The sequence below is a fragment of the Hyperolius riggenbachi genome, chromosome 10 (assembly GCF_040937935.1).
Source record: "Hyperolius riggenbachi isolate aHypRig1 chromosome 10, aHypRig1.pri, whole genome shotgun sequence".
NCBI classification, from domain to species: Eukaryota; Metazoa; Chordata; class Amphibia; order Anura; family Hyperoliidae; genus Hyperolius; species Hyperolius riggenbachi.
The window spans coordinates 100218073-100243422 of record NC_090655.1 but is presented as its reverse complement, the minus strand read 5'-3'; the positions used below and the strand labels follow the sequence as shown (position 1 = coordinate 100243422).

Below are 25350 nucleotides of genomic sequence, written 5' to 3'. Positions count from 1 at the left end.
CCATGGGGGGGAGAAGTTTCATTTTCCTTGTCCTGAGATACTGACAACTAAGGGCACGGAGAGAAAAAGCCTGCTGCTCTTTGCACAATTGTTCTAATGACTGAATATGCTTAGCCACTGATAAGGAATCATACAAAGTTTTGTAGACAGCTCCTATTCAATGTGCAGCAGGGTCTTGTGTAGAATGCCTTGCCCCCAGCCTCTTCATTCCTTTCCCAAGTGCTGTTTACTGAAGTGTTCTAGAGAAGTCTACAGGGCCAGTTCTGCTCTATTAGAGGAGGACAGCAGGGTCGGTTAACGCAACAATGGGGCCCCAGGGCAAAATAAACCTGGGGGCCCCCCCCCCCCAACATATACCCCGGAACAAAAATCGGCATTAGGGGATCTTTTTGCAGCTGGTATAGTCAGGATGTGAAGTCCCAATCGGTCGGAGCCCCACATTCTGGCTATCCCAGCCTGCATGGGGGACAAGGGGTTAAAAAGTTTCAGGAGGGGGGACCCCACATAATTTTTTTTTTTTTTTTAAATTCCCACACTCTAAACATAAAAAAAAAAATCGGGAAAATAGGAAAAAATGCCAGGGATCTTCATAAAGCCATATTGCGGCTGTATAGCGATCCCTGGCCAAAGCGCTGCGGCTGCGTATGGACCCCCTGGAAACCCCGTCAGGAAATTTATTGCGCTTTCGTTTGATGCATGTAAAATTACACTACCGTCAGGTTTGCTACTAAAAGTGACATTTACCGCATTTAAAAGTATACTTTTTTCCTTCGAAAATTTAAAATCGATTTTCTCAAAAACTAGAAGGCCTTTTTGAAAAATTGTTTTTTCCTCTTATTCCTAATGATCTCCTTAACATATCCTGCAAATTTAGGGTTTCTAGCATTTAAGGTGGATTTGCTATTAACCGTTAAAGTCAGCAGGTTTTTTAATGTGTATTTTTTTCCTTTGAAACTTTAAAATCGATTTTCTCAAAAACTATAAGGCCAATTTGAAAAACATTTTTTTCCTCTTGTAGCCACTGGGGCCCCCTACAAGCTCTGGGGCCCTGGGGCAGCGGCTTCCTTCGCCTCTATGGTAGCGCCGGCCCTGGAGGACAGAGTGTAATAAGCTGAAGCTGGGAGAAGCCTTCTGGGTGCCTTTTTCTGTATGTGTTTTCTGCACACTATGGGATTGATTCACAAAGCGGTGCAAACTGTTTAGCACGGGTGTGCTAAACAGTTAGCACGTGAAGTGCCGTTCGCTGACTTTTGCGCGCACGAAGTGCCGCGATTTGCGCGATCGCAGACTTTTGCGCGCACAATAATTGCAGACACTTTGTGCGCGCAAAAGTCCGCGAACGGCACTTCACGTGCTAACTGTTTAGCACACCCATGCTAAGCAGTTTGCACCGCTTTGTGAATCAAGCCCCATGTGTGTCTGTATTTGTGGAAACATGCACAATTTATCACAGAAGCTAATGCAATTGATAGAGAAAATGCATGCAGTGCTTCACTGCTGTCTGTTTTTATCTGCATGGGGAGAACGCATTCAAGTATGCACTAGTCAATTTAATAATATTGGTTCTCAGTTTACCTGTGCAGAAAGCAGGGGGGAAGGGGGCCCTGTCCAAATTTTCATAGGGGGTCCAGTGATTTCTGGTTACGCCCCTGGCAGCATCCATGTAATTCAGTTTCCATCTTATTCCTTGTGCAGCCCCTTTTTCCATGTGAAACATTAGGGCCAGGACCAGTTTCTTCAGCACTAGAGACAGAGATTCTAAAGTGTGCAGCTAATTAATCATACAGCTAATTAATCATATACCGAGAAGGGTGTAGTAACAGCATTACCAGGCAAGCATCAAAATGTGCTGATTTTACAACTGGACAAACTGTTGACAATTTAAGTGTCAGTAGCGTACATTGAACACAGTAGGCTGAAATCCTCCTAGATGTGTAAAACTGACATACCTGTCTTCACTTCTACTTAATTATTCTGATTTTGTACCTTATAAATCTTATCTGAGGTCCCATGAGTGCAGGACAAAGAGTAATATCCAGCTCTGGCCGAATATCCATATGGGGATATAAACCAGCCGTACAATCCAGCCAGGCCTCTAGTACAGGCAGTGCACAGTGGTGAGGACAGAAGCTCTGCACCAGTGCAGCTAAGTGACGTGGTGGGTCCGTGGATCAGGTATGTCCTCCTCCTGGCTAGCTGCACTGACATTGAGGTCTGCCTGAAGGTGATACTAAGATAGCAGGAGGAGGCAGATAATCGGTAGAGGTTCGAGGCTCATACTCCTAACCCCTTTGCCTAATGGCACCACTGAACGTGAGGGGAAATATCTCCAATGAGGGAGCAGACAGCAATCCCCAAACTACCACCACCCTCCAAAAAATTAATAATAATAATAATAATAATAATAATGAAAAAAAGATTACAACCCCTTCCACTCTATTCAGTACTGTGGTCCCAGGAACTGGAATTTTATGTAATGCTAAAGTTGTTATTATTATGATGATGATGATTATTATATTATGTGTATAATCACAGCAGCTGTCTTTATGTTAAGGTTTTTTTCCCAGCAAATAAAATGACTAAGTATTTTCTGCACACAGTTATTCTACAAACACAGACAAGGACATGGTTATATTAAAGATGGTGGATATGAATGACAAAGAGGTTGGACTCGTCAGGTAAGTGGCATACACGTATTTTTGTTAATTTATCGAACATGTAGAAGAATATAAATACTCTTATAACAAGAGGTATGAAAGAAGTACCTTGACGGCGGGATCACACTTGCATCTGTGGGAATCGCAGATGACTCCCTGCAAGTGTTATGCCGCACGTTTGTGCATTTTGGGGTGCGTTTTAATACAAGCATTTTTTTTACAGTAGCCGTTGTTTTCAATGGAAAAGTGCACGCGTTGTGCGGTAAAGTAGTGCAGGTTTTATCTTTTTTTTTTCACACTATGCGGAATTGCATGTGCCTCCAGAAAACGCATCGGCACTATCGACATCATTACATGCGTTTTCACATGCGTTTTTGGTATGCGGCAAAATGCTGACGTTATTCTCAAGTGTGGCTCTTGCCTAAAGGTGGCCATACACTGATAGATTTGCAGCAGATTCGACCATCAGAGACATTTCTGTCAGATGCCTGTCAGGTTGGATCTGACAGGAATCTATCTGATGTGTGCCATACACTAGGAACAGGTTTCTAATAGATTTCAGAATGACCTTTGAACTCCGTTATCAGCTCAACACGGAGCAGCCAGAAGGGAGAAGAGCAGGATGGAGAAGTACATCCGGCAGTAGCCTGGTCTGTATTTACATAGCCTACTTCACTCTCCCTTAGCCTGGAGCTTGTTGCCCCTCCCCCCCATGCTGATGACACCTGGTGCGGTCCGCACATACCGCACCCCCCTAGTGACGCTCCACCCCCTCCACCTTTATGGTAGTTTTAGATGTTTTTAATCATATATTATACATTTTTCATAAAATAAATAATTTTTTTTATCTTGATCCCCTTCTGGATTGATGCTATTTGTCAGAATATTTAATTGTGTTCTTTTTTGCTAAGGTGACATAATTCATGATATGTGCAGGGGGAGCTAGTCTTATTTTCTTGCTTTACTGCTCTTGCTTTGAAACAAGTCACCAGGGCTGGGTAGAGAATTGAGGGGCAAAGGCTGTCAGATGTTCTTTTACAAGGTGTTGGATACTTTAACCCAATAGCAGCTTCAAACAAAATACTTTGTTTGAAAGCTGCTTGTGCAGTGACAGCCTCTGTCAGCATTTCTTGCTTGGCCGCCTGGTGCAGCCAAACGAGTGTTTGGCAGTAAGCAGATATATTTACCTGTTCCGGACGGCTTCTTCTCTTCCACCAACGGCGGCTTTGAATTTCCAGCAGGTGTTCTGGGTCTCAGTCACATCACATGATATGACGTGATCAGGATCCTGGGGACCGTGTCAGCATTACAGCGCCACCCGGTGGTGGAAGAGGGGGGATGGTAGAGACTCTTCCACCACCCCTCCTCCACCGCTGACATGGTCTCCTGGATCCCGATCACGTCATACCACGTGATCGGAACTGAGAAGACACGTCGGGAGTACGTCGCCACCGCCGCTGCAGGGGAGGAAGTAAAAGCCGATTTAGCCGTCTGGACCGCTATGTATGAGAGCTCCCTGCCTCCACATATCCTGCTGAGCCCGCTAGGCTGGGGAAGGCACACTTCCCCAATCCCCAGCAGCAGGAAAATTTTGAGTCTGCAGCCAAATAAAGTTTTCCTTTATTTGGCTGCTAAAGGTTTAAGTAAAGTAAGAAATGGTGAAAGTGAAAAACTAGCATATAACCAATTTAATGATGGAGATGCACAGGTCGATTTTTCTCCAAGCACAATCACTTGGATTAAATTTGTCACTGATCTATTGACCCCCAATACACCTGACAAAGAACCTTCTGATTGATTTCAGACAAATATCGATCAAGAGTGACCACTTTTTTTCTTTGAGCAGTGGCAGATGGATGGCTGCAATGCACTGAGCAGCACAATGATAACAGTACAGACAGTTCATTTAATTCTCTTAGGCCTGGTGCACACCAAAAACTTCTAGCAGATCCGCAAAATGCTAGCAGATTTTGAAACGCTTTTTCTTATTTTTCTGTAGCGTTTCAGCTAGCGTTTTGCGGTTTTGTGTAGCGGTTTTGGTGTAGTAGATTTCATATATTGTTACAGTAAAGCTGTTATTGAACAGCTTCTGTAACAAAAACGCCGGCAAAACCACTCTGAACAGGCGTTTTTCAGAGCGGTTTGCGTTTTTCCTATACTTAACATTGGGGCAGAAACGCATCCGCAATCCAAAAAATGCCTCACCCCGGGAGGATTCGTTTCTGCAAAACGCCTCCCGCTCTGGTGTGCACCACCCCATTGAGATACATTGACCAAGCGGATCCGCAGCCGCAAGCGGCTGCAGAAAGCTGAAAAAGCTGCTCGGTGTGCACCAGCCCTTACCGAGATAAAGTGGGGAAAGGTGGCACATTAATCACTACTACCTGATCTGAGTTGGGGAGTGATTGATTGGTTTCTGAGTCAGGCCATTATTGACCTGAGCATGGTGAGCCTTAGTGCTTATAATGGCTTACAATGCTCCTTGTCATGTTACCAGCTTTCAAACTTCATCCAACTTATAAAATCTTTCACTACAAAATGTTCTAGCATTGGGTGTTTAAAGGGAATCTGAAGTGAAAATAAACATATGATGTAATGATTTGTATGTGTAGAACAGCTAACAAATAGAACATTAGTAACAGATATGAATTTCATATTGTTTCCAGTATAGGAAGAGTTAAAGAGAATCTGTATTGTTAAAATCGCACAAAAGTAAACATACCAATGTGTTAGGGGACATCTCCTATTACCCTCTGTCACAATTTCACCGCTCCCCACCGCATTAATAGTAGTCAAAAACAGTTTTAAAAAGTTTGTTTATAAACAAACAAAATGGCCACCAAAACAGGAAGTAGGTTGATGTACAGTATGTCCACACATAGAAAATACATCCATACACAAGCAGGCTGTATACAGCCTTACTTCTGAATCTCAAGAGATCACTTGTGTGTGTTTACCTTCTGTCCCCAGCTTCTCTCATGCACTGAACATTACAGGCTTCCTGCAGACAGCTCTGCCTATGTCGTTAATTCCTCAGTATGTGACAGACCAGCTCCTTTCACAGCCTAACAAAGGAGGATTTTTATCCAGCACTCTTCTATCACTGATAAGATAGCAGAGAAGCTGCTGGCTTATGTAAATAAAACACACACTGGAGTGTGCATAGAGGAATAGTTCAACACTGAAGAACTTGGCAGCCTTCCAGACACAGGCTGACAAGTCTGACAGGGGAAAGATACATTGATTTATTACAGAGATGGTTATAGTAGAAAGAGCTGCAGTAAGCCAGAACACATTAGAATAGGTTTAGGAACTTGTAGGATGGTAGAAAAAACGTTGTAATTTTTGTTACAGAGTCACTTTAAGAAACTTCAGTTGTTATCTATGCAAAAGAGCTTCTCTGAGCTCCAACTTGGTAGGCTACCGTGCTGTTTTCTGAATCACTTATCTCAACCTGTCTCTCACTCTTGTTTGTTTAACCACTTCGCATCCAGACCTTGTTTTTCCCTTATTGACCAGAGCAGTTTTGACGCTTTAGCGGTGTCCCTGTTTAATCACCAATAACTTCATCTGTACTCGTGCCACATAAATGATATATATATATCTTTTTTTTCAAGACAAACTAAGCTTTCATTGGGGGGTATTCGGTCCCAAGTAAAATGTTCCTCTCTATGCATGTTAATGGGAAAAGGGGGGGAAAATAAAAAAATGCACTATTTCTCAATTTTGACTAATTTCTGTTTAAAAATAAAAAGTGTGATTGACATAAAAACTGTGCCACCAGTTAAAGTCGCCCCAGTATAGATATCCAGATGTGTCCCCAGTATCACCCCACCCCCCCAGTATAGCCAGATGTGTCCCCAATATTAGCCCCCCCCCAGCATAGCCAGATGTGTCCCATGTTTGCCACCCCCAGAATAGATTGACAGATGCACCCCCAGGAATAGTGCCCCTCTTTATAGCCAGATGTGTCCCCAGATCAGGATTACCCCCATTATGGTCAGATGTACCCCCAGGATTAGCGCTGCCCCCCATTATAGCCAAATGTACCCCCAGTATTAAGTTATGCCCCCCCAGGTGTCCAGATGTGCAAAATTTGTAACCCCCCCTCCCCTTGATTACTCAGATGTCTCCCAGTAAACATGTATGCCCCCCTTTGCATATCCCCCTCCCCTCCCCCCAAGAAACTATAGCCAGATGTCCCCCCCCCCCCATCAGGCAGCCCCCTCCGTGCAGAGATAGTTTAAAAAAAAGGCACAAGCAAGCAGCCACACTCACCTACCTCGGTCCTGCGACTATCCTGAAGCCTGATCATCCGATCCCCGCTCTGCAGTCAGCCGCATATTGCCGGTAACCCGGGTCCCGGCTTGATGACGTCATCAAGCCGGGACCTGGGTTACCGGCAATATGCGGCTGACTTCAGAGTGGTGATCGGAGGATCAGGCTTCAGGACAGTCGCAGGACCGAGGTAGGTGAGTGTGGCTGCTTACTTGTGCCTTTTTTTTTAACTATTTGTGCGCCGAGGGGGACAGATGAAGGATCGCTGCAGTTCACTACTGCAGCGATCATTCATGGGAGGAGGGTATACTAATTGGCCAAAAGGGAACATGTTCCCTTCCACCAATTAGTATTGCAGCTGACAGTGCCGGAGGGTGTGCTCTGAAGCGCACCCGACCGTGCACAGCAGGGCTGCAGCCAGGTCAGTATGTATACGTCGCTGTGGCTTGGAGGGCGCCACAGCTGACGTAGATATACTGTAGTGGTGGGGAAAGTGGTTAAGGTTTTACTGCCAGGCAGTTCAACGGGTCATTAGATCTGCTCTGTTTCATCATTTAAAATACAGAGTGTTATTTTTTATCTGCAAATATTAGAGAATGATGTAATGTTATAAAAAAAAGCTATATAACTGAAAATAAAAATATGAGACTCTTTTCTTTGCTACTAATGTAATGTATTTAATTATTCGCACTACACATACAATTCATTATATCATAAGTTTATTTTTTTGCTTCAGTGTAACTTTAATACAACCCACAGCTTGCTTTTATTTTACCAATTATTCCATAAGAGTTCCCTAACGTCTGACTTTCTCATTGCTTCCAGCTGGTTTGCAGTGCATCCAGTTAGCATGCCAAACAGCAACCACCTGATCAGCAGTGACAATATGGGCTATGCATCCTACTTATTTGAGCTGGAGAAGAATAAAGGCTATCTGCCTGGAGAGGTTGGTGGTGTTGTGAATGCAAATAGATGATCATTGAACAGTTGATGGACAGAACAATGTCATTCTGTACAAATAGTGTATACATTGCTTTAGGAAATGTATTTTATATTTGCATCTTCGCAGAGGGTTGATATTACTGAAAAAAGCCTTAATATTTGTAAAATGACAGTCGCCATGTTTAACCCTTTAGCAGCCAATGTATTTAGCGGCTTGCAGGTACACCAGGCCAATTTATTGTAGCTCATTTTTTTATTCTTATTTGTTACATTTCCTTGCTTCTAACTAGTACTGCTGTAATGTGTATTTATGGCCACTTGTCACTAGGGGACAGTGTAAGACAATAAGATGACTTCTGCTTTGAACAGCGAGGAGAACGCCAGCGCATACCACTAAGGCTGCATCTGAAATGACCACCAGCTCAGTGTGAAGCACCTAAATAGATTTTCTGCACACTTTGCATTCAATTCAGATGCAAATCATATGCAAATCTGCTACTACTTATTATGCAAATAGGAAACTCAGGAGGAGGGTCTGGGAGTAGCTAACCTGACAGTTACATAGTTACAAAGTAAAAAAAAAAGGTGGGGGGATGGGCTGCGTGTCCCTAAACACATGTTGCAATTGAATGGTTAATCGCACAGGCATACACCGTCTCTGTCAGACTGAAAAATGCATGCCCTGCATCCTAGACAAGTGCTAACATTTATTAAACTAGGAGGAACTTTAGCTTCCAATATGGTTTGCATGCAAAGTATATTATACTAGACACTTGCGCCACGGTGAGGCAAACCTCCGGGCAAGTTACCTAACCTAAATTTAAAACCTTGGGAGCAGCTAAGCAAAAAAAATGTGTAAGTTACATTTTGTTGAACAGCGAGGAGAATGCCAGCGCATACCACTAAGGCTGCATCTGAAATGACCACCTGCTCAGTGTGAAGCACCTAAATAGATTTTCTGCACACTTTGCATTCAATTTAGATGCTCCCAAGGTTTTAAATTTAGGTTAGGTCACTTGCCCGGAGGTTTGCCTCACCGCGGCGCAAGTGTCTAGTATAATATACTTTGCATGCATACCATATTGGAAGCTAAAGTTCCTCCTAGTTTAATAAATGTTAGCACTTGTCTAGGATGCAGGGCATGCATTTTTCAGTCTGACAGAGGCGGTGTATGCCTGTGTGATTAACCATTCAATTGCAACATGTGTTTAGCCTTTCCCCCACCTTTTTTTTTTTTTTTTTGACTTCTGCTTTGAGATTATATTTTCTGTTCGTAGAGAGAGTTCAATGCACTCCAAGAATTTACAGCACAACGAGTTCTGCCGACTGAGGTGAAAAGCAGTGCACTTATCTCAAACAAGATAACCTTATTGTAACTGCTAATGGGTTAAGCTGAACTCTAGGTAAAAATTCTAACACATCCGCAGATATGATATGAATATATTTTTTTTACTGCATCTACTAAACATAAATAACCCAAAAAAATCATATGGAGTCTTTAAATCTGCATTGTCAAAAATGATATGTACAGATTAAAATATGCTCTAATTTAAGAAAAAAAAAAGAAAGAAAGAAAGAAAAAAAAAAAAAGATTGCCTATATAATACAACCTAACACTTTAATTTTGCAAAAAAAAATACTTTTTTTTTACTCAAAAAGGTCATTGTAGAGGACAACCAGAGCCAACTGTAATCTATGAAAAGACTCAGTTACTCATTTAAATCAACTCCACAAGCTCTGTTTGTAAAATACTTCATAAATTGATTTTAATAATGTAAATAAAGTTCCCAGTTGAAGGGCTTGATTCACAAACCCGTGCTAACTGTTAGCATGGGCGTGCTAAACAGTTAGCATGTGAAGTGCCGCTCGCGGACTTTTGCACACTCAAAGTGCCGCCATCGCGGACATGTGCGCACGATAATGCGGACTTTTGCATTCGATCGGCCGTCGATCGCGTGCAAAAGTCCGTGTTATCACGCGTAAATGTCTATGATCGCGGCTTTTTGCACGTGCAAAAGTCCGTGAGCGGCACTTCACATGCTAACTGCTTAGCACGCCCATGCTAACAGTTAGCACGGGTTTGTGAATCAAGCCCGAAGAGGGGTTAGTTAGACTGACATTGTCTCAAAGATGCATCTGACCAGTTTCTTTGCCAAAAAAGACACTTCCTCAGAGTGTGCAGTGAACCTTAAGGCCCGGTTCACATTAGCGGTTGTTTGCCAAACGGACCGGATGACCTGACCGGATCCGGACCGGATCCGGATCGGAACCGTACGGTTCTGATCCGGATCCGATCCGGATCCGGTCAGGTTGCATCAGGTGGTAATCAGGATGCGATCCGGATCCGTTTGGCAAAGTTAACGTAAAAAAAAAAAAAAATGTTGGGGTCTGGGAGGTCAGCAGAAGGGGGACCTGTGGAATCAGGCCCTCTGCTGTTTAGCACTCACCTCCACCTCCGACATGCTGCCAACATCCTGCCAACACCTCCAGCTCGTGCTGCTCCACTCCAAAATGCTTGCCCATGTGTCCCCAGCCAATATCGCCGCAAAAATCCGCATAGGAAGTGGGGTAGAACATCCGGATTTCTCAGCCAGTGTGTTGTGCGGCCTCCGGTTCCCATTTGTTTGTATTGGCCGGATGGTGCAGTCCGGCTCCGCCCCTGATACGGCTGCCGGAGGGGCCGGATGAAAAAATAGCGCATGTTGGAACGGAGGCCGGAGTCCGGATCCGGCCCGGATCCGGTCCGGCTCCGGTTCTGCAGAACGGACCCATGTGAACGGACGCATAGGCTTTAATTGCTATGCCGTGCGTCCGTTCCGTCCGTTCTGCAGGCGGTGCGGCTCCGGCACGGCGATTCCGGAGGGCCACCGCAAGTGTGAACCGGGCCTAAGAAAAGTGTTGCTTACAGGAAATAGAAAATTGTAAAACTGGTAGTAGGAAGGGGTTAAGCCCCTCCTAATTGTAGGCAATGGATAAAAGTAACAATACTCCAAAGTGTAGGGAGAGTGACCTGATATGTTCTTGGTGCTTTATAGTTCATTGACAAAATGGATGTCACCAAGAGCCTGATGCAAACGTTTGTCAATAAAACCTGTTCTTAATTTACATTGTGTTACAATACCAACTGTTCTTAAATTACAGACGGAATTTAACATGTGTGCTTTATTAATTCACAGATGTTATGTTATGTGATGTTAACATCTAACCCTGGCTTAATTTACCTCCACTATGTATCTTTTTATATAGTTATTAGTTGTAAAAAAAAAAAAAAAAAAAAAAAAACATCCCTCTATCAAGTTTTTCTATTTACTTATATTGTGAAGGGAGGGATTAGGAAGGAGAAAGAGCGATCAGGGCAAATTAAACCACTCAGGAGAATTAGACAAGAAAAATAAGACTAATATTGCACTTTTCTCCTGGCAGATTCAAAACACTTGAGCTGCAGCTGCTAGGTTGCACTTTATAGGCAGTGTTGGGTAGAGTAGCCCAAGGACCCTTACTGAATAGGTGCTGGAAGAGCTAAGATTTGAATCCTGGTCACCTATGTCAGAGGCAGCGCCATTAACCAGCACACTATGCAGCCAAATATTAATAAAAACATTTTACTAGGTTCCGTTTTGTTTTATGCAACACAATTCTGCATGATTATTGTGTAATAATTGATCTAGACTTGCAACGGGAAGATTTTGATTATAATCACAAAGTAATTTAAATGTAGGATTTACGATAACCAAATCTCTTATAATCATACAGTTTTATATACATATTTATTTTATACAATGATAAAGCAATGCAACTTACGTGTCAGTATAATAAAAAATGTTAATTGTATCACAGCTGGCTTCTATTCTCTAGAAAAGATCAAAATATAATCCATATATCCCATCCCATGACTGAAAAGGACACAAAATAAAAATGTGTATCAGGCAATCCCTTTCCTAGTAGTTTTGGGTCACCCTGAGTTGCTTGGGTATTCTGTTACAATAACTTTGTGTCACATTTGGTAACCAAAGTGTAAACTTTATTATGAAATTAACCTTTGAGGTCCAGAGGTTTATACCCCCCTAGTGACCAGACCATTTTTTTTTACTTCACAGTACTTCACAGCTTTAAAGGGACTCCAAGCACCTCTCATGGGCATGCCTTTAAGCCAGACGACTTCCAACAAAGCCTCTTGCAATGGCCATGCGTGTCACTTCCTCTTTCTGCTTCATTCAGTGATGCACTTCTCTAACAGAGAAGACAGGGGTCACCCGGAAATTATAACATTGCCAAGATGGCAGCCAGGATTTCTGAATTGAAATCGAGCGAAAACGAATTGGTGTAGAATGGCGATTCAGGCATTAAATGAAAGAGGAGAGCACAAGCTACAGAAAGGTATTTATCTTTAAGTACATTGCAGTACTGGTCGGAGTCTTACAGGCATGCCCATGAGAGGTTCTCGGAGTCCCTTTAATGGTTTATTACTCGGTCATACAACTTAGCACTCAAATGAATTTTACCTCCTTTTCTTCCCACTAATAGAGCTTTCTTTTGGTGGTGTCTGATTGCTGCTGCGATCTTTTTTTTTTTCTTTTTTCTTTTATTATTGATAACATTTAAAAAAAAAAACTATTTATTTTATTCCTCCCCCCTTCCCCCCTAAATTAGCTCTAGACTGCGATACATACACTACACTACACATACATAGGCATCAGCCTATGATAGGAATTAGATTCTAAGCCATTCGGAGGGACAGTTAAGTAACAGGGCTGTCCTCTGCACAGCACTACACTAGATCGCTGCTCTCTACACATATATATTATCTTTTTTGCTGTGAAATCAGCCTGCCAGCTCTGATGGCGGCTGGCAGGCTGATCGCGGCAGCCCCCTGTATTTATTGCAGGGAACACACTCTCAATTGAGCGGTCATTCCCTGCAAATCTTGCTCCTTGCAAGATCACGCCATATGGCATGATAAAGCCACTCTGCAGGCGCCACTCAGCATTAGGCAGTCGCAGAGTGGTTAAAAATTATTATAAACAGTCTGGGTCCACCAAAGAGTATATGGAACCCGATGGAGATAAGCTGGATCGTAAACTCCAGTGCTTCCACACCAAAAGATGAATGAGAGTTTTAAGTGATAACACCATCGATTTTCTGCAGTAGTTAACGGAAAATCGATCACGTTATTGATCAGGAGTTGATCCAACTGGTTGGAAATGATCAAATTCATCCATTGATTTGACAGGGCATTGCATGGTGTGTACTGGACTTAAGTTTTAGGTGACCTGAAAAAATACAATATGCTAGATCCTTATATTATCAGGGTTGTTTGAAATTGAAAATGTTTGTTTTTTGTTTGCATAAAATTAAGCTTTTTGTCCATTTGATGGGTGCTGTATATTTTGCAGGGACCTTTTGTAGCAGCTTTTGCATCCTCAAACCTTGGAGATGTGACACCAAATACCAAAGGTCCTATATGTACAAATACAGGCCTGCCATGTGAACCCTTTACCAGCACATGTCCAGAATTTGGGGTGAGTAAAAAAAAAAGTTATATTTTTAATATTCCTTATGGACTTCTGTCATCCCTCTTAAATCTGAACAATTCAAACTTTTTTTTTTTTAAAGTTTGGTATTAAAATGGGTGTGTTTAGAAAAAAAGACTGTAGTTGAAACAGTGTCGGACTGGGAGCTGGAAAAGCTGAGGAAATCCACTTGCTGTCCAAGCAGCAGTAACCAGGTGTTGCTGCTCACAGTGAACAACACTTCCTGCAGATTTCTATTGGGAGTGATAACACAGGGCCAGGCCCGTTTCTAGGGGCCATGCAGCCGTGCGGCTGCCCTGAGCACTATTGGGAGGAGTGCTCCTCCCTCAGATGCAGAGTAATGCGCAGGGAAGCGCTGTAAATAGCTACTCACCTCCCTGGTTCCAATCGCTGATCACTCACTAGCCGCTGGTCTCCTCTCTGCATAGCCGGGTATACACACGCTGCTTCCTGTTTAGCAGGAGAGGAGGCCCGGGGGGAGGAAGGGAGGGAGAGGTCGGGCTGCCCTCCCCGTGGCTGCGGCTCCCCCCTCCATTATGGGGGGGCTACCTACCTACCCACCTACCTAACCTATATTGGGGGCAGCTACCTAATCTAAACTATACTTGGGGGACACCTACCTATCTAACCTATACTGGGGGGCAGCTACCAATCTAACCTATACTGGGGAGCAGCTACCTAATCTAACCTATACTGGGGGGCAGCTACCTAACCTAACCTATACTGGGGGGAGCTACCTAACCTAGCCTATACTGGGGGGCAGGTACCTATCTAACCTATACTGGGGGGCAGCTACCTAATCTAACCTATACTGGGGGGCAGCTACCTAATCTAACCTATACTGGGGGGCTCCTACCTAATCTAACCTATACTGGGGGGCAGCTACCTATCTAACCTATACTGGGGAGCACCTACCTAATTTAACCTATACTGGGGGCAGCGACCTATCCAACCTATACTGGGGGGCAGCTTCCAATCTAACCTATATTGGGGGCAGCTACCTATCTAACCTATACTGGGGGCACCTACTTATCAAACCTGTATTGGGGGCACCTACCTACCTAGCTAGCCTATACTGGTGGCAACTATACTGGCTACCTATATTAGAGGCACCTACCTAACTAACCTATACTGGGGGCACCTACCTATCTAACCTATGCTGGGGCAACTATTCTGGCTACCTATATTAGAGGCACCCACCTAGCTAACCTGTACTGGGGGCGCCTACCTATCTAACTTATACCGGGAGCGCCTGCCTATCTAACCTATACTGTGGGCAACTATACTGGCTACCTATACTAGAGGCACCTACCTGGCTAACCTATACTGGGGGCAACTATACTGGGGCACCTATGCCTGGCTACCTGTACTGGGGGGACCTATAGCTGGCTACCTATACTGGGGTACCTATTCCTGGCTACCTATACTGTGGGGACCTATACTGAGTGCAACTAAACCTGGCTAACCTATACTGCGGGCACCTATACCTGGCTCCGTGCGCGCGGGGGTGTGTGCAATTTTTACACCCTCGCTCTGGGTGCATTATAGCCTAGAAACTGCCCTGCACAGGGCTATTGCTGCTTGGCTAGCAGGTGGTGTCAGACTGGGAGGTGGAAAAACTGAGGAAATCTGAGTTGAAATATAGTACAGTAGAGACTAGTAAAGGACTAATCCAATAGTTTACACATGAGTTTAAGAATCCTGAATTGGGAGTTATACCTGTGTTTATGTTTATGTTCATCAAACATAACATTTTAGGTTGCTGCGTAAAGAAGTGCCTTACTGCACAAACCATACACATTTGTAATAAGACAATATTACACCACTCAACAAAATTTGCTCCATCAGCCCACTAAAAATACAGAGTAGGATAATGCAAAGTGTCATGGCTGCCACTGTAGGGCTTCATAATTTGACATCACATTTGTTTTAGTAATATGAATAGAAGAAGTATATACCTATGGAAGCCCTAATACATATACAAACCACCACTTCAGCCACAACATAGGAGCACAAACACCACTGTACTGTATATACACGTCACTCACTCACCACCAGAGACAATCAATGAAATGATAATCATTTCAAGATTATGCAGATATTATGTTAATTTTAAAGAAATATATGTAGCATGGAACTAGCTCATGCTAGAATTTTGCAAAGAACATGAGCTTAACGTAGGCATCACAAGTTAGTAGTTAATTTTCCAATCATTATATATATATATATATATATATATATATGTGTTGAGTGTTTCTCATAGTTTGTTCCCTAACCTCACCAAAGTATATGAGAGCAGGGTAAAGAGGTGGTATCCAATACTAATGCCTTCTCACATCAGTTGCCTATTTAATAGCAATTTTGTGAACCTCAAAGCACTGGCATGCTCTCTGGTACACTTCACAATGTTATGCCTTTTGCCCGCACAACCTGGCAAGATGTTCGGGCGCTGTCACATGGGGTGCACCAACATAACTTTCACACATTTCAGATTTAGGCCCCTTTTACACTATGCCCTGGGGCCAGTTCTAGACTTTTTGCCGCCTGAGCAAAACTTGTGAGGATGCTCTCCTCCGCGTCACTCGCCAACCCTCCTCCTTACTCACTGTCGGACTTCTCACATAGCACAACAAGCTGCTATTCTGCAATGATGACCTCTTCCACTTGCTCCTCTCTCCTCCTACTCAGACTGCAGGCTGTTAATGTAAACAGAGTACAAAAATGCTGCCCCTGTAATCTCTGCACCTGATGCAAATGTTTCACCTTGCTTCATGAGAGAACCGGTCTTGACTATGCCCGTTTCATTGCATTGCATTAACCTTTCTGCATGAAGGGTAACGTAATAGCAATGAAAATCTATGGGGCCTAGCACACTTATCCCGTCATGTTGTGCCAGATGTGCCTGATTTGCTGCCAAGCCGATGCAAAGTCAACAGCGTGTTACCATTGGACCTCTTCGGCAACGGAATGCATGTAAGTCAACGGGCGACACAGAAAATGTAAATACGTTGGCCCAGAACGCATTCACCGAACAACGTGATTACAACAGGGAAACCTGGGAATACCAGTGCCATACTTCCTGTCCAGCAGGGAGTATGTCACTGGGCGAGGGGTGGTGATGTGCATGCAAGGGAGCGGCACTATGCATATAACCCTGTTCAGAATGTCCGTACAGCGCTCACATCCCACAGCAATAATCTCCAATCTTTGATAATAATAAATACTCTCACCAAAGTTTAGTGGCTGATTTAATCACAGATCAGCTAAGTTTGTATTCTAGATTTCACTCCCGTCGTCTTCCTTTCTCCTGTATTGACACGCGGGAAAACATGAAACCGAACATAGCGTAATCTAGCCTCAGAAACCGTTTTCTTTAATCACCACCACCTTGTGTAACCCTATATGTGCCCAGTGATTACAATCAGATACATTTCAGGCTCACCAGATCAAAAGGCTGATTCCACTACAGACCAGCATAATAGGCTTAGGTTTAATCTTTGAGCTCTTCTAAACAGCGATCATGCTTCAGCTTGTCCCTCAGAAGGAAAAAATGGTGATACAACATAGCGTAAATCTGTATCAATCTGCAGTTCATTATTAACTACACATGTGCAAAAGTGAGTACACCCCTGCAACCAACACTGTGTGATCCGTGCTCCAGCCTGCAAGGACAACTATTTCCTCTATTTCCTCCACCAAGCTCACCAAAACAATATGCTGATCTCTCAAGGAACAGCAATAAGCCCTTTAGGTATCACCAGTAAGACCTGACAGCAGGCTAGCCAATACCTAGAAGGACTCCTCCAAGCAGAACATACGACTGTGGATTTTCAGTCAAAACAATTTTATTGGATACTCCAAATAAAGTGCAACGCGTTTCGTGGGGTACAAACCTGCTTCCTCAGGCAATAACAGATAGGAGTAAACAGCATATGCCAGTATCATCAACGCTGAGCGCCTCTGAGGGACAAGCTGGAGCATGATCGGTGTTTAGAAGAGTGCAAAGATTAAACCTAAGCCTATTATGCTGGTCTGTAGTGGAATCAGCCTTTTGATTTGATGAGCTTGAAATGTATCTGATTGTAATCACTGGGCACATATAGGGTTACACAAGGTGGTGGTGATTAAAGAAAACGGTTTCTGAGGCTAGATTACGCTATGTTTGTTTCATGTTTTCCCGCGTGTCAATACAGGAGAAAGGAAGACGACGGGAGTGAAATCCATCTGGAATACGAACTTAGCTGATCTGTGGTTAAATCAGCCACTTAACGTTGGTAAGAGTATTTATTATTATCAAAGATTGGAGATTATTGCTGCAAATAGTGGAACTATTTTCAAGTGAACTTTTCTATGATTGTGGGATGTGAGCGCTGTACGGACATTATGAGCAACTTATAGGGGAGCTGATACCCCCATTCTGTATAGCGATCCCTCGAACAGATCTGTTGAGCAATGCATATAGGGTGGAGGAGTACCCATATAGACTTTGTAGATAAAACGTTTGTGTATTGGTGGAGGAGCACCCAATACCACTTCCCTATATATATGCATATAACCCTGTTGGCGCACTCTGCCGCAGGGTCATATGAATGTAGTCTTTGGCAATGCAATGGAGGCGGAGCATCGCACTGCAAGACTATGGCCAGGTGTAAAACCGGCCTCAAAGCCTACTGTGCGACACCATAGCCACATTTTGAGAAGTAAGACGTATCTTCTGGCTACTGCTAGTATGTACTCTCAGACCTGAGATGAAGTTACTGGAAGTCACAGTGGATGATGGTGGTGAGGTCCCTGAGTAAGGCATTCACTGCACTCCCTTGTTAGCTCATCATGTGCTAGTCCTATCTCTAATGCTTGCTGGAAGAAACAAATTTTAGACTCTATACGCTATACTAAATTCTTGCTGGAGTAGATTTGCTGAGGCCAGCTCGGCACTAGTTACTGTTTACCTGTGCATTTGGCTAGCTCATTACATCTACAATCAATCCTTTTTTTTTAAAAAAAAAAGCGTTTTGGCACACCTTGTTGACCCGGATGTTCATATCAACAGTATGATAAACCGCCACAGCAGCAATTGTAGCATCATTTTTATATAGTGCTGAGTCTTCACTGTGAAATATAATGCAATGTTGTTTAATCCAACTTTTAGGTAACAACCTGCATTGCGACTGGCCCAGGAGAAAATTATTTTGAAAGCACAAGAATAATAGGGGAACAGTTATTTTTGAAGGCCGTGGTATGTTTTCATCTATACTTTTCTATCTATACTATCAATACAGAGGAACACACACACACAGAGTTAACACGCACAGTACACACACACACACGCACGCACGCACGCACGCACGCACGCACGCACGCACGCACACACACACACACACACACACACACACTCCAGAGTTCTTTATTGGTACAGTAAAAAGACAGGCTGGCAGCCGATGCATTTCAGAAACACAGGTAAGTCATAGCTCGCCAAACACCAGACAGTAAGTGACAAGAAACTCTTCCCACTTGGGGTTGTACCAGCTACCTGAGTGGCTAATCAAACACGCTCATCAGATGCTGCAAAAGAGCTGGAACAGAGTATATAGCACATCTATTTATATAAAAAAAACACTTGTAAATTAGTATAAATGGTTAATATCCCATCTAGAGTTCAAACCATCCGGTACTCTAGTACCCAGATTGAAAATTCATTTGGCCTCACACACAATGATCTATGGTAATTATCCCCACTCCCTCTGCCAAGATGTTGGAATCTGTTCAGCTGCAGCCAGGGGCATAACTAAAAATCACAGGGCCCCCCCCTGCAAAACTTTGGATGGTGTCCCCTCCCCCCCTCGTTTTCTGCACAGGTAAACTGAGAACCAATGTTATTTAATTGGCCAGTGCACACATGAATGCGTTTTCCTCATGCAGATAAAAACAGACAGCAGTTGTGCAGAAAACTAATACAGAAAACCGGAAGATGGGTGTGCTCACTGCCGCAGCTTATTACACTCATTCTGTCCATCTCTGATGAAGCAGAACTGGCTCTGCAGGCTTCTCCAGCATCACTACAGTACAGAGCACTTGTGGAGGGATAAAGAGGTTGGGGGCAGGAGGCTGTACACAAGAGCCTGCTGAACACTGAATATTGACTGTCTATAAAGCTTTGTATGATTCCTTATCAGCGGCTGAGCAGATGAAGTCATTAGAACAATTGTGCAGAGAGCAGAACGTTTTTTTTCTCTCTGAGCCCTTAGTTGTCAGTCTCTCAGGACAGGGAAAAGAAACTTCTCCCCCATGGGCCCCCCTGTGGCTTCTGGGCCCCCTGCGGATGCATCCCATACAGAGTCTATTGTTAAGCCCCTGGCTGCCTCTATTCACCACAAAAGATCCTGAGTGCTGGATCATCTTTACTGAGTGCATTGTGCCCTCCTTAGAAACAAAATATGTACAGTAAAGTACAGCATTCAGCCCTAAACTGTCACCGGAGGGATCAATTGATTCCCAATTCCTGCAGACAACACTAATTGTGTGTGTGTGTGTGTACCCTTATGGTGGCCACTAATGATCCAATCTTTTTCATCCAATCTTACCAAATCTATGTAGTATAAGGGTAAATTGAGTGAGTATACTGAATGGATACTTAAGGCAGTTACTTTATATTACATAAAAATGGTAAGATTGGATGAAAAAGATTGGATCATTAGTGGCCACCTTTAGATTCCTCTTTACACAGTTTCAACCATGATAACAAGTAGACACAGTAAAAAATGGTGCATCTCATTTCTAAATTATATGTTCTATGTCTCACTGCTCTTGTGCACTCAATAAGGCCCGGTTCACATTAGCGTTCCCTGTCCGGATTCGCCGGGCCGGATCCGGACCGTATACTGTACAAACGGAACGTACGTTCCGCATAGCAATGCAAAGGCTATGCGGACGTTCACACGTGTCCGTTCTGTACAGTACGGAGCCGGACCGGATCCGAACTCCGGACTCTTTTCCAACATGCGCTATGTTTTGGGTCCGGATCTCCGGCCCATGCACCCGGACCGGAGCCGGACCTGAGCCTGACAGCACCATCCGGAACACAGAAACCAATGGGAAACGGAAGGCACAGAACACACTGCCTACAAACACCTGACGTTCTACCCCACTACCTATGCGTATCCAAGCAGCCATTTCGGATGGGGACACATGGGCCAAGCATGTCTGGAGTGGAGCAGCAGTGACAGACGTGCTGGAGCTGTTTGGCAGAATGTCGGAGGTGGAGGTGAGGCCTACAGCGGAGGAACCTGATTCTATAGGTGCACCAGGTGCACCTTCTGCTGACCCCAACATTTTTTTATTTAAATTTCGCTATTTTTTGCCCACGGATCCGGATGGCAGCCTGATGCATGCCTGATGCAAACGGACCGGATCCGGATCGGATCCGGATCGGAACCGTACAGTTCCGATCCGGATCAGGTTCGTTTGCATGGCAAAACGCAAGTGTGAACGGGGCCTAAAGGGTAGATTGCACAAAAGTTGTGTACACTGCACTATGATGTGATAATCACAACTTAGGATATTTATTTTAAAGGAAACCTGAAGTATGTAAAAAATTAAGAGTAGCCAGCCCCCTGCAGCCATCCTGTGCCCACAATGTTACCAATTGTTCCTCCGGTCTCCCACCACAGCTCGCTTTCAGTTTCTTCAGTCACCGTCCACTGCGCCTGCTCGGCCCTGGTTGGGTGCATCCTCGTTTAAGATTTTCTCGTACTGTGCCTGGGCAGGATGCTCCAGGCAAGGGGAGCGCGTACGAGGATGCAAGCGGCTAGGACCACACAGGCGTAGCAGAGGCTGACTTGTAAGTTGGCGAAAATGAGAGTAAGCCGCGGCAGGGGACCGGAGAATCGTTTGGAAACGCGTGGGCACAGGACGGCTGCAGGGAGCTGTTTACATTCTTCAGGTTCCCTTTAAGTATAAGGTTGAGTCCAGGAGTTTCTTCATGGGGACAGATATTTTGTATAGAACGCAGGAGAAGTTAGTGCAAAGGACAGGATTGGACACTCCCTAAGGGTGGCTGTTTTGCAGAAGAGGTGTGCAGAGGTTCTTAAATTTGTGGGGATAAATCTGTGAATCATTTGGCCCCATTTTTTTTTTGAGTTGTTAGTATTTTTCCTGATGTCATTTATTTTAATCGCAGGATTTGTATCAAAATGCATCCAAGGAGTTACATGGGGATGTGAATACAGCTCACCAGTGGGTGAACATGAGTGATGTCACTGTGCAACTTAATGATACTCATACAGTAAGTCTGTACAGCAATCTGTTGGTACAACATACCTGACCCTTATGATGAGCCTGTATACTTCCAAACAGCATCATTAATAATGTTATATATTTTAAAAGCCATGTCATTTTTTTTATCCTCGCTAAAACTTTGTTTCCAAAACACTGTATATACAAACAATCATGTCACCTAGTTGCGTCAGCACATAATTGCATTTTAGAAAAATATCCCAAAAACTAAACTTAGAAAAACCATACCAGAGTGCATTGTATTTTATTACATTTGTATTTTATTGAATAATGTTACATGCAAAATAAATCTAGAAGGCTTACATGTCTATCATATAAATGTGTAGGTTAGTATAAAGAGTGTATAAGTACACAAGCCTTACCTTACTAATGCCATTCCAGCAGGGCTGTGGAGTCTGTGCAAAAATCTTCTGACTCCGAATCTATGGTCTATGAATTTTTTCTCCTTTCGTTGCTATCAACAGAGTTTTCTGTCGGTGGCATCTGATCGCTGCTGTAGGCTTTTTTTTTAATTATTATTAATTTATTTGTTGTTTTACTTTAAATAAATGTTACTATTTTTCCCCCTATCCCCTCCCTCCCCCCGAGGTCCAATCAGGGTGATCCTCTCTCATAGGCATCAGCCTATGACAGGGGATCATGTAGTGAGGCGATCTAGGGGACAGCCAAGTGACAGGGCTGTCCTCAGTACAGCGCTGTGGTAGATCGCAGCACTGTACAATGTAAATAAATGCCTGTTTCTTATTTTTTTTTTTAGTCGATCGCCACTGGCAGACTGTTGATCGAGTGGAGCTCTGTCACTCAAGCCTGGATGCTCGCTAATCTCCTCCACCACCTTTTGGTGTTAGGTGGTCCTGGGGCTGCCGATCGGCGTTAGGGGGTCGCAGAGTGGTTAAACATCCGAATACTTCCGCCTAACACTGTTCAGCAGCTGAACAAGCAGACAGGGTCAGGAGTAGTTTAATGCCCTGCATGGCACGTTGTGGTGCATGTGACTCCGATACTTCCTCCTTTGGCTCCGTTGCTTCCTCCTTTCAAACCAGAAAATGGAAGTATCGGAGTCACGTGAATACATGAGTTATGTGTTGAACAGTGGCGGTGAGGAGTATTTGGGTGTTCAACCTTGCTTTCCCGAATTTAAACACCAACACTACAAAGTATTCTGTTGTGCGTTTGCATTTTATCAATGAAAGTGGCCATAACAACTCAATATTTAGTTCCATTCAATTCAGTAGTCAATACCACACAATATTTGTTGTGATGTGTTAATTTGTATCTATAATAGGGGAAAACTTGTCGACCTGGCCTAGGCTACAGCTTTGCTGCTGGAACAATTGATGGTGTTGGGCTGATCAATTTTACTCATGGTAAGTACTCTGCTGCTTCACAGGATGTAAATACTGTATATATCATCAAGGTAAATCCCACAGTTCTGAAATTCTTACAGTATGTATTCAAAATACAACTTTTCAGAAATAAAGAACAAGAGAAAGAAGGTGGAGGAGGTTCATCTGGTGTATGTCACATCATCTATAAGATTGTCACTATAAGTGACAATAGCCTACTCTAGGTTGTCACATCAGACAACCATTGCATGCGAGGGAGGAGAACCAGACCTTTTCCTCTAAAACTTCACTTTAATATGCCAAGCTGAGTTTAAAAATGGATATACGGTATACAACGGCTCTGAACCAGTTCTGTACCAAGCCTGTGGAATAAACTTTAAAGGACCGCTATGACAAAAAATTGTAATATTTAAAATACATGTAAATACATACAAATAAGAAGTACTGGTATGTTTCTTCCAGAGGGAACCTGGGCTCAAAACACAGATCGCCAGCGGCTAACACGACATCCCAAAATAAACGAGATCGTTGGTGCCACATATCCAACAGATACATGTCTGATATATGATGAAAAGCCTGAAAACAAGCATACCTAACGTCCCCACAGGGCCATGAGCCCCTAACCTTGTTTGGTGCGGTCTGACATCGGGGTGGGGGGGGGGGGGTGACACCCCCTAAGCTCATTAAAGGGAACCTGTACTGAGTAAAATTATTTAAAATAAACACACGCTGTAACTTCAAATGAACATTACATAGTTACCTTGCCATCAGTTCCTCTCAGAAGCTCACCATTTTCTTCTGCAGTTGGCTGATGGTGTAATGGTTAAGGGCTCTGCCTCTGACACAGGAGACCAGGGTTCGAATCTCGGCTCTGCCTGTTCAGTAAGCCAGCACTAATTCAGTAGGAGACCTTTGGCAAGTCTCCCTTACACTGCTACTGCCAATAGAGCGCGCCCTAGTGGCTGCTGCTCTGCTCTGGCGCTTTGAGTCCGCAAGGAGAAAAGCGCAATATAGATATTATTTGTCTTGTCTTGTCTTGTCTTCTGACCTTGATCCCTTCCAGTTCTGACAACATCTTGTCAGAACTGAAATATATCAGTTGCTGTCAGTTATAGCTGAGAGGAGAACTGATGTGTCCATGTTTCCCTATGGCTCAAGTGGGCGATGTTACAGTTTAACTGTGTGCTGACCAGGAAGCTGTTATAGGGTAGAGGCCATTTTCAAAATGGAGGACAGAGAATTTAATTGATCACAGTGGACAAACAGGACGCAGGAGAGGAGAAAGAGATTGATAAGTAGAGTACACGGGAGGTAAATATGACCTGTGTATGTTTATGTTTTGACTTATAATTTTCAGTTCAGGTTTTCTTTAAGTATAACAGTAGAAACTTTTGGCAACAAATATGTCAATACTGATAAAAAATGTATTTAGGTATAAGAACATTGAATAAATAAAGGCACCTGATTCCTATGAAATCAGTGCTTTTACTTGTTCCCATGCTTTATTTATAGGAATGACAGAGCCGGACCCAGCGTGGGAAGAAATCAGAGATGCATTACTCGGTGTGCCATCAAATGAAACCAAAGAGTGTCACCGACCGAAACCTGTCCTGCTGAACACAGGCGAGGTATGTGGGCGCCAGATATTTTGTAATGGGAAACATCAGAAGCACAAAGTTAGTCTATTAGACACATTTTAGGGCTTAAAAGTTCACAGAAGACAGATTGAGGCTGGTTTCACACTTGATGTGTCCGTTTGTAGTGCAATGTTTCTGCCACACCACATCAACCCTACAAGGCTTCATTGACTTTCATTGCATTTGCAGTAAGAAAGGGTAATGCAATGCAGGTTTTTAATGCTAGTGTGCAATGGGCCTCAAGTTAGTGCATTATTAATATACATTGCTATAAATAAAGATAACAATCAGACATTTTGTGTGGACAACACTGTGCTTTGTCATATCACACAACATTGTTTTGTTATGTACCTCCAGAGCTGAATCATGCACAAGACAAATCTAGGCAGTGGCCTAGGGCAGGGATAGAGTCTAGGGGTCTGGTGGGAGAAAAATCCAGATGACCATCGGTGGTGGGCAAAAACTGCTCTTTTGCCTAGGGCTCCATTTCATCTCAGTCTGTTTTTGTGTACCCCTTGTCAAAGTCTGTGCTTATCAAGTTCCCCCTGGTGCTGGTAACATAACTTCAAGTACCCCTTATGGCCCATACTCACGGGCAACTGTTTGGCCTGTCGCCAGCACACGTGAGCGTGTGCGCGACAGGCTGGCGACACCTCGTCGCCAGGTC

The 25350-nt window shown here is 43.7% G+C and overlaps 1 protein-coding gene across 1 annotated transcript in view; it reads left to right on the top strand.

The window, feature by feature from the left end:
- Positions 1 to 25350, top strand: part of ASAH2 (N-acylsphingosine amidohydrolase 2) — an 85504-nt gene that overhangs the window by 18565 nt on the left and 41589 nt on the right. Inside the window, exons 7-13 of the mRNA XM_068258932.1 lie at positions 2601 to 2678; positions 7761 to 7881; positions 13271 to 13396; positions 18558 to 18644; positions 21585 to 21689; positions 22986 to 23067; positions 24559 to 24674. Coding sequence (XP_068115033.1) covers positions 2601 to 2678; positions 7761 to 7881; positions 13271 to 13396; positions 18558 to 18644; positions 21585 to 21689; positions 22986 to 23067; positions 24559 to 24674 — 715 coding nt within the window. The remainder of the gene's footprint in view (positions 1 to 2600; positions 2679 to 7760; positions 7882 to 13270; positions 13397 to 18557; positions 18645 to 21584; positions 21690 to 22985; positions 23068 to 24558; positions 24675 to 25350) is intronic.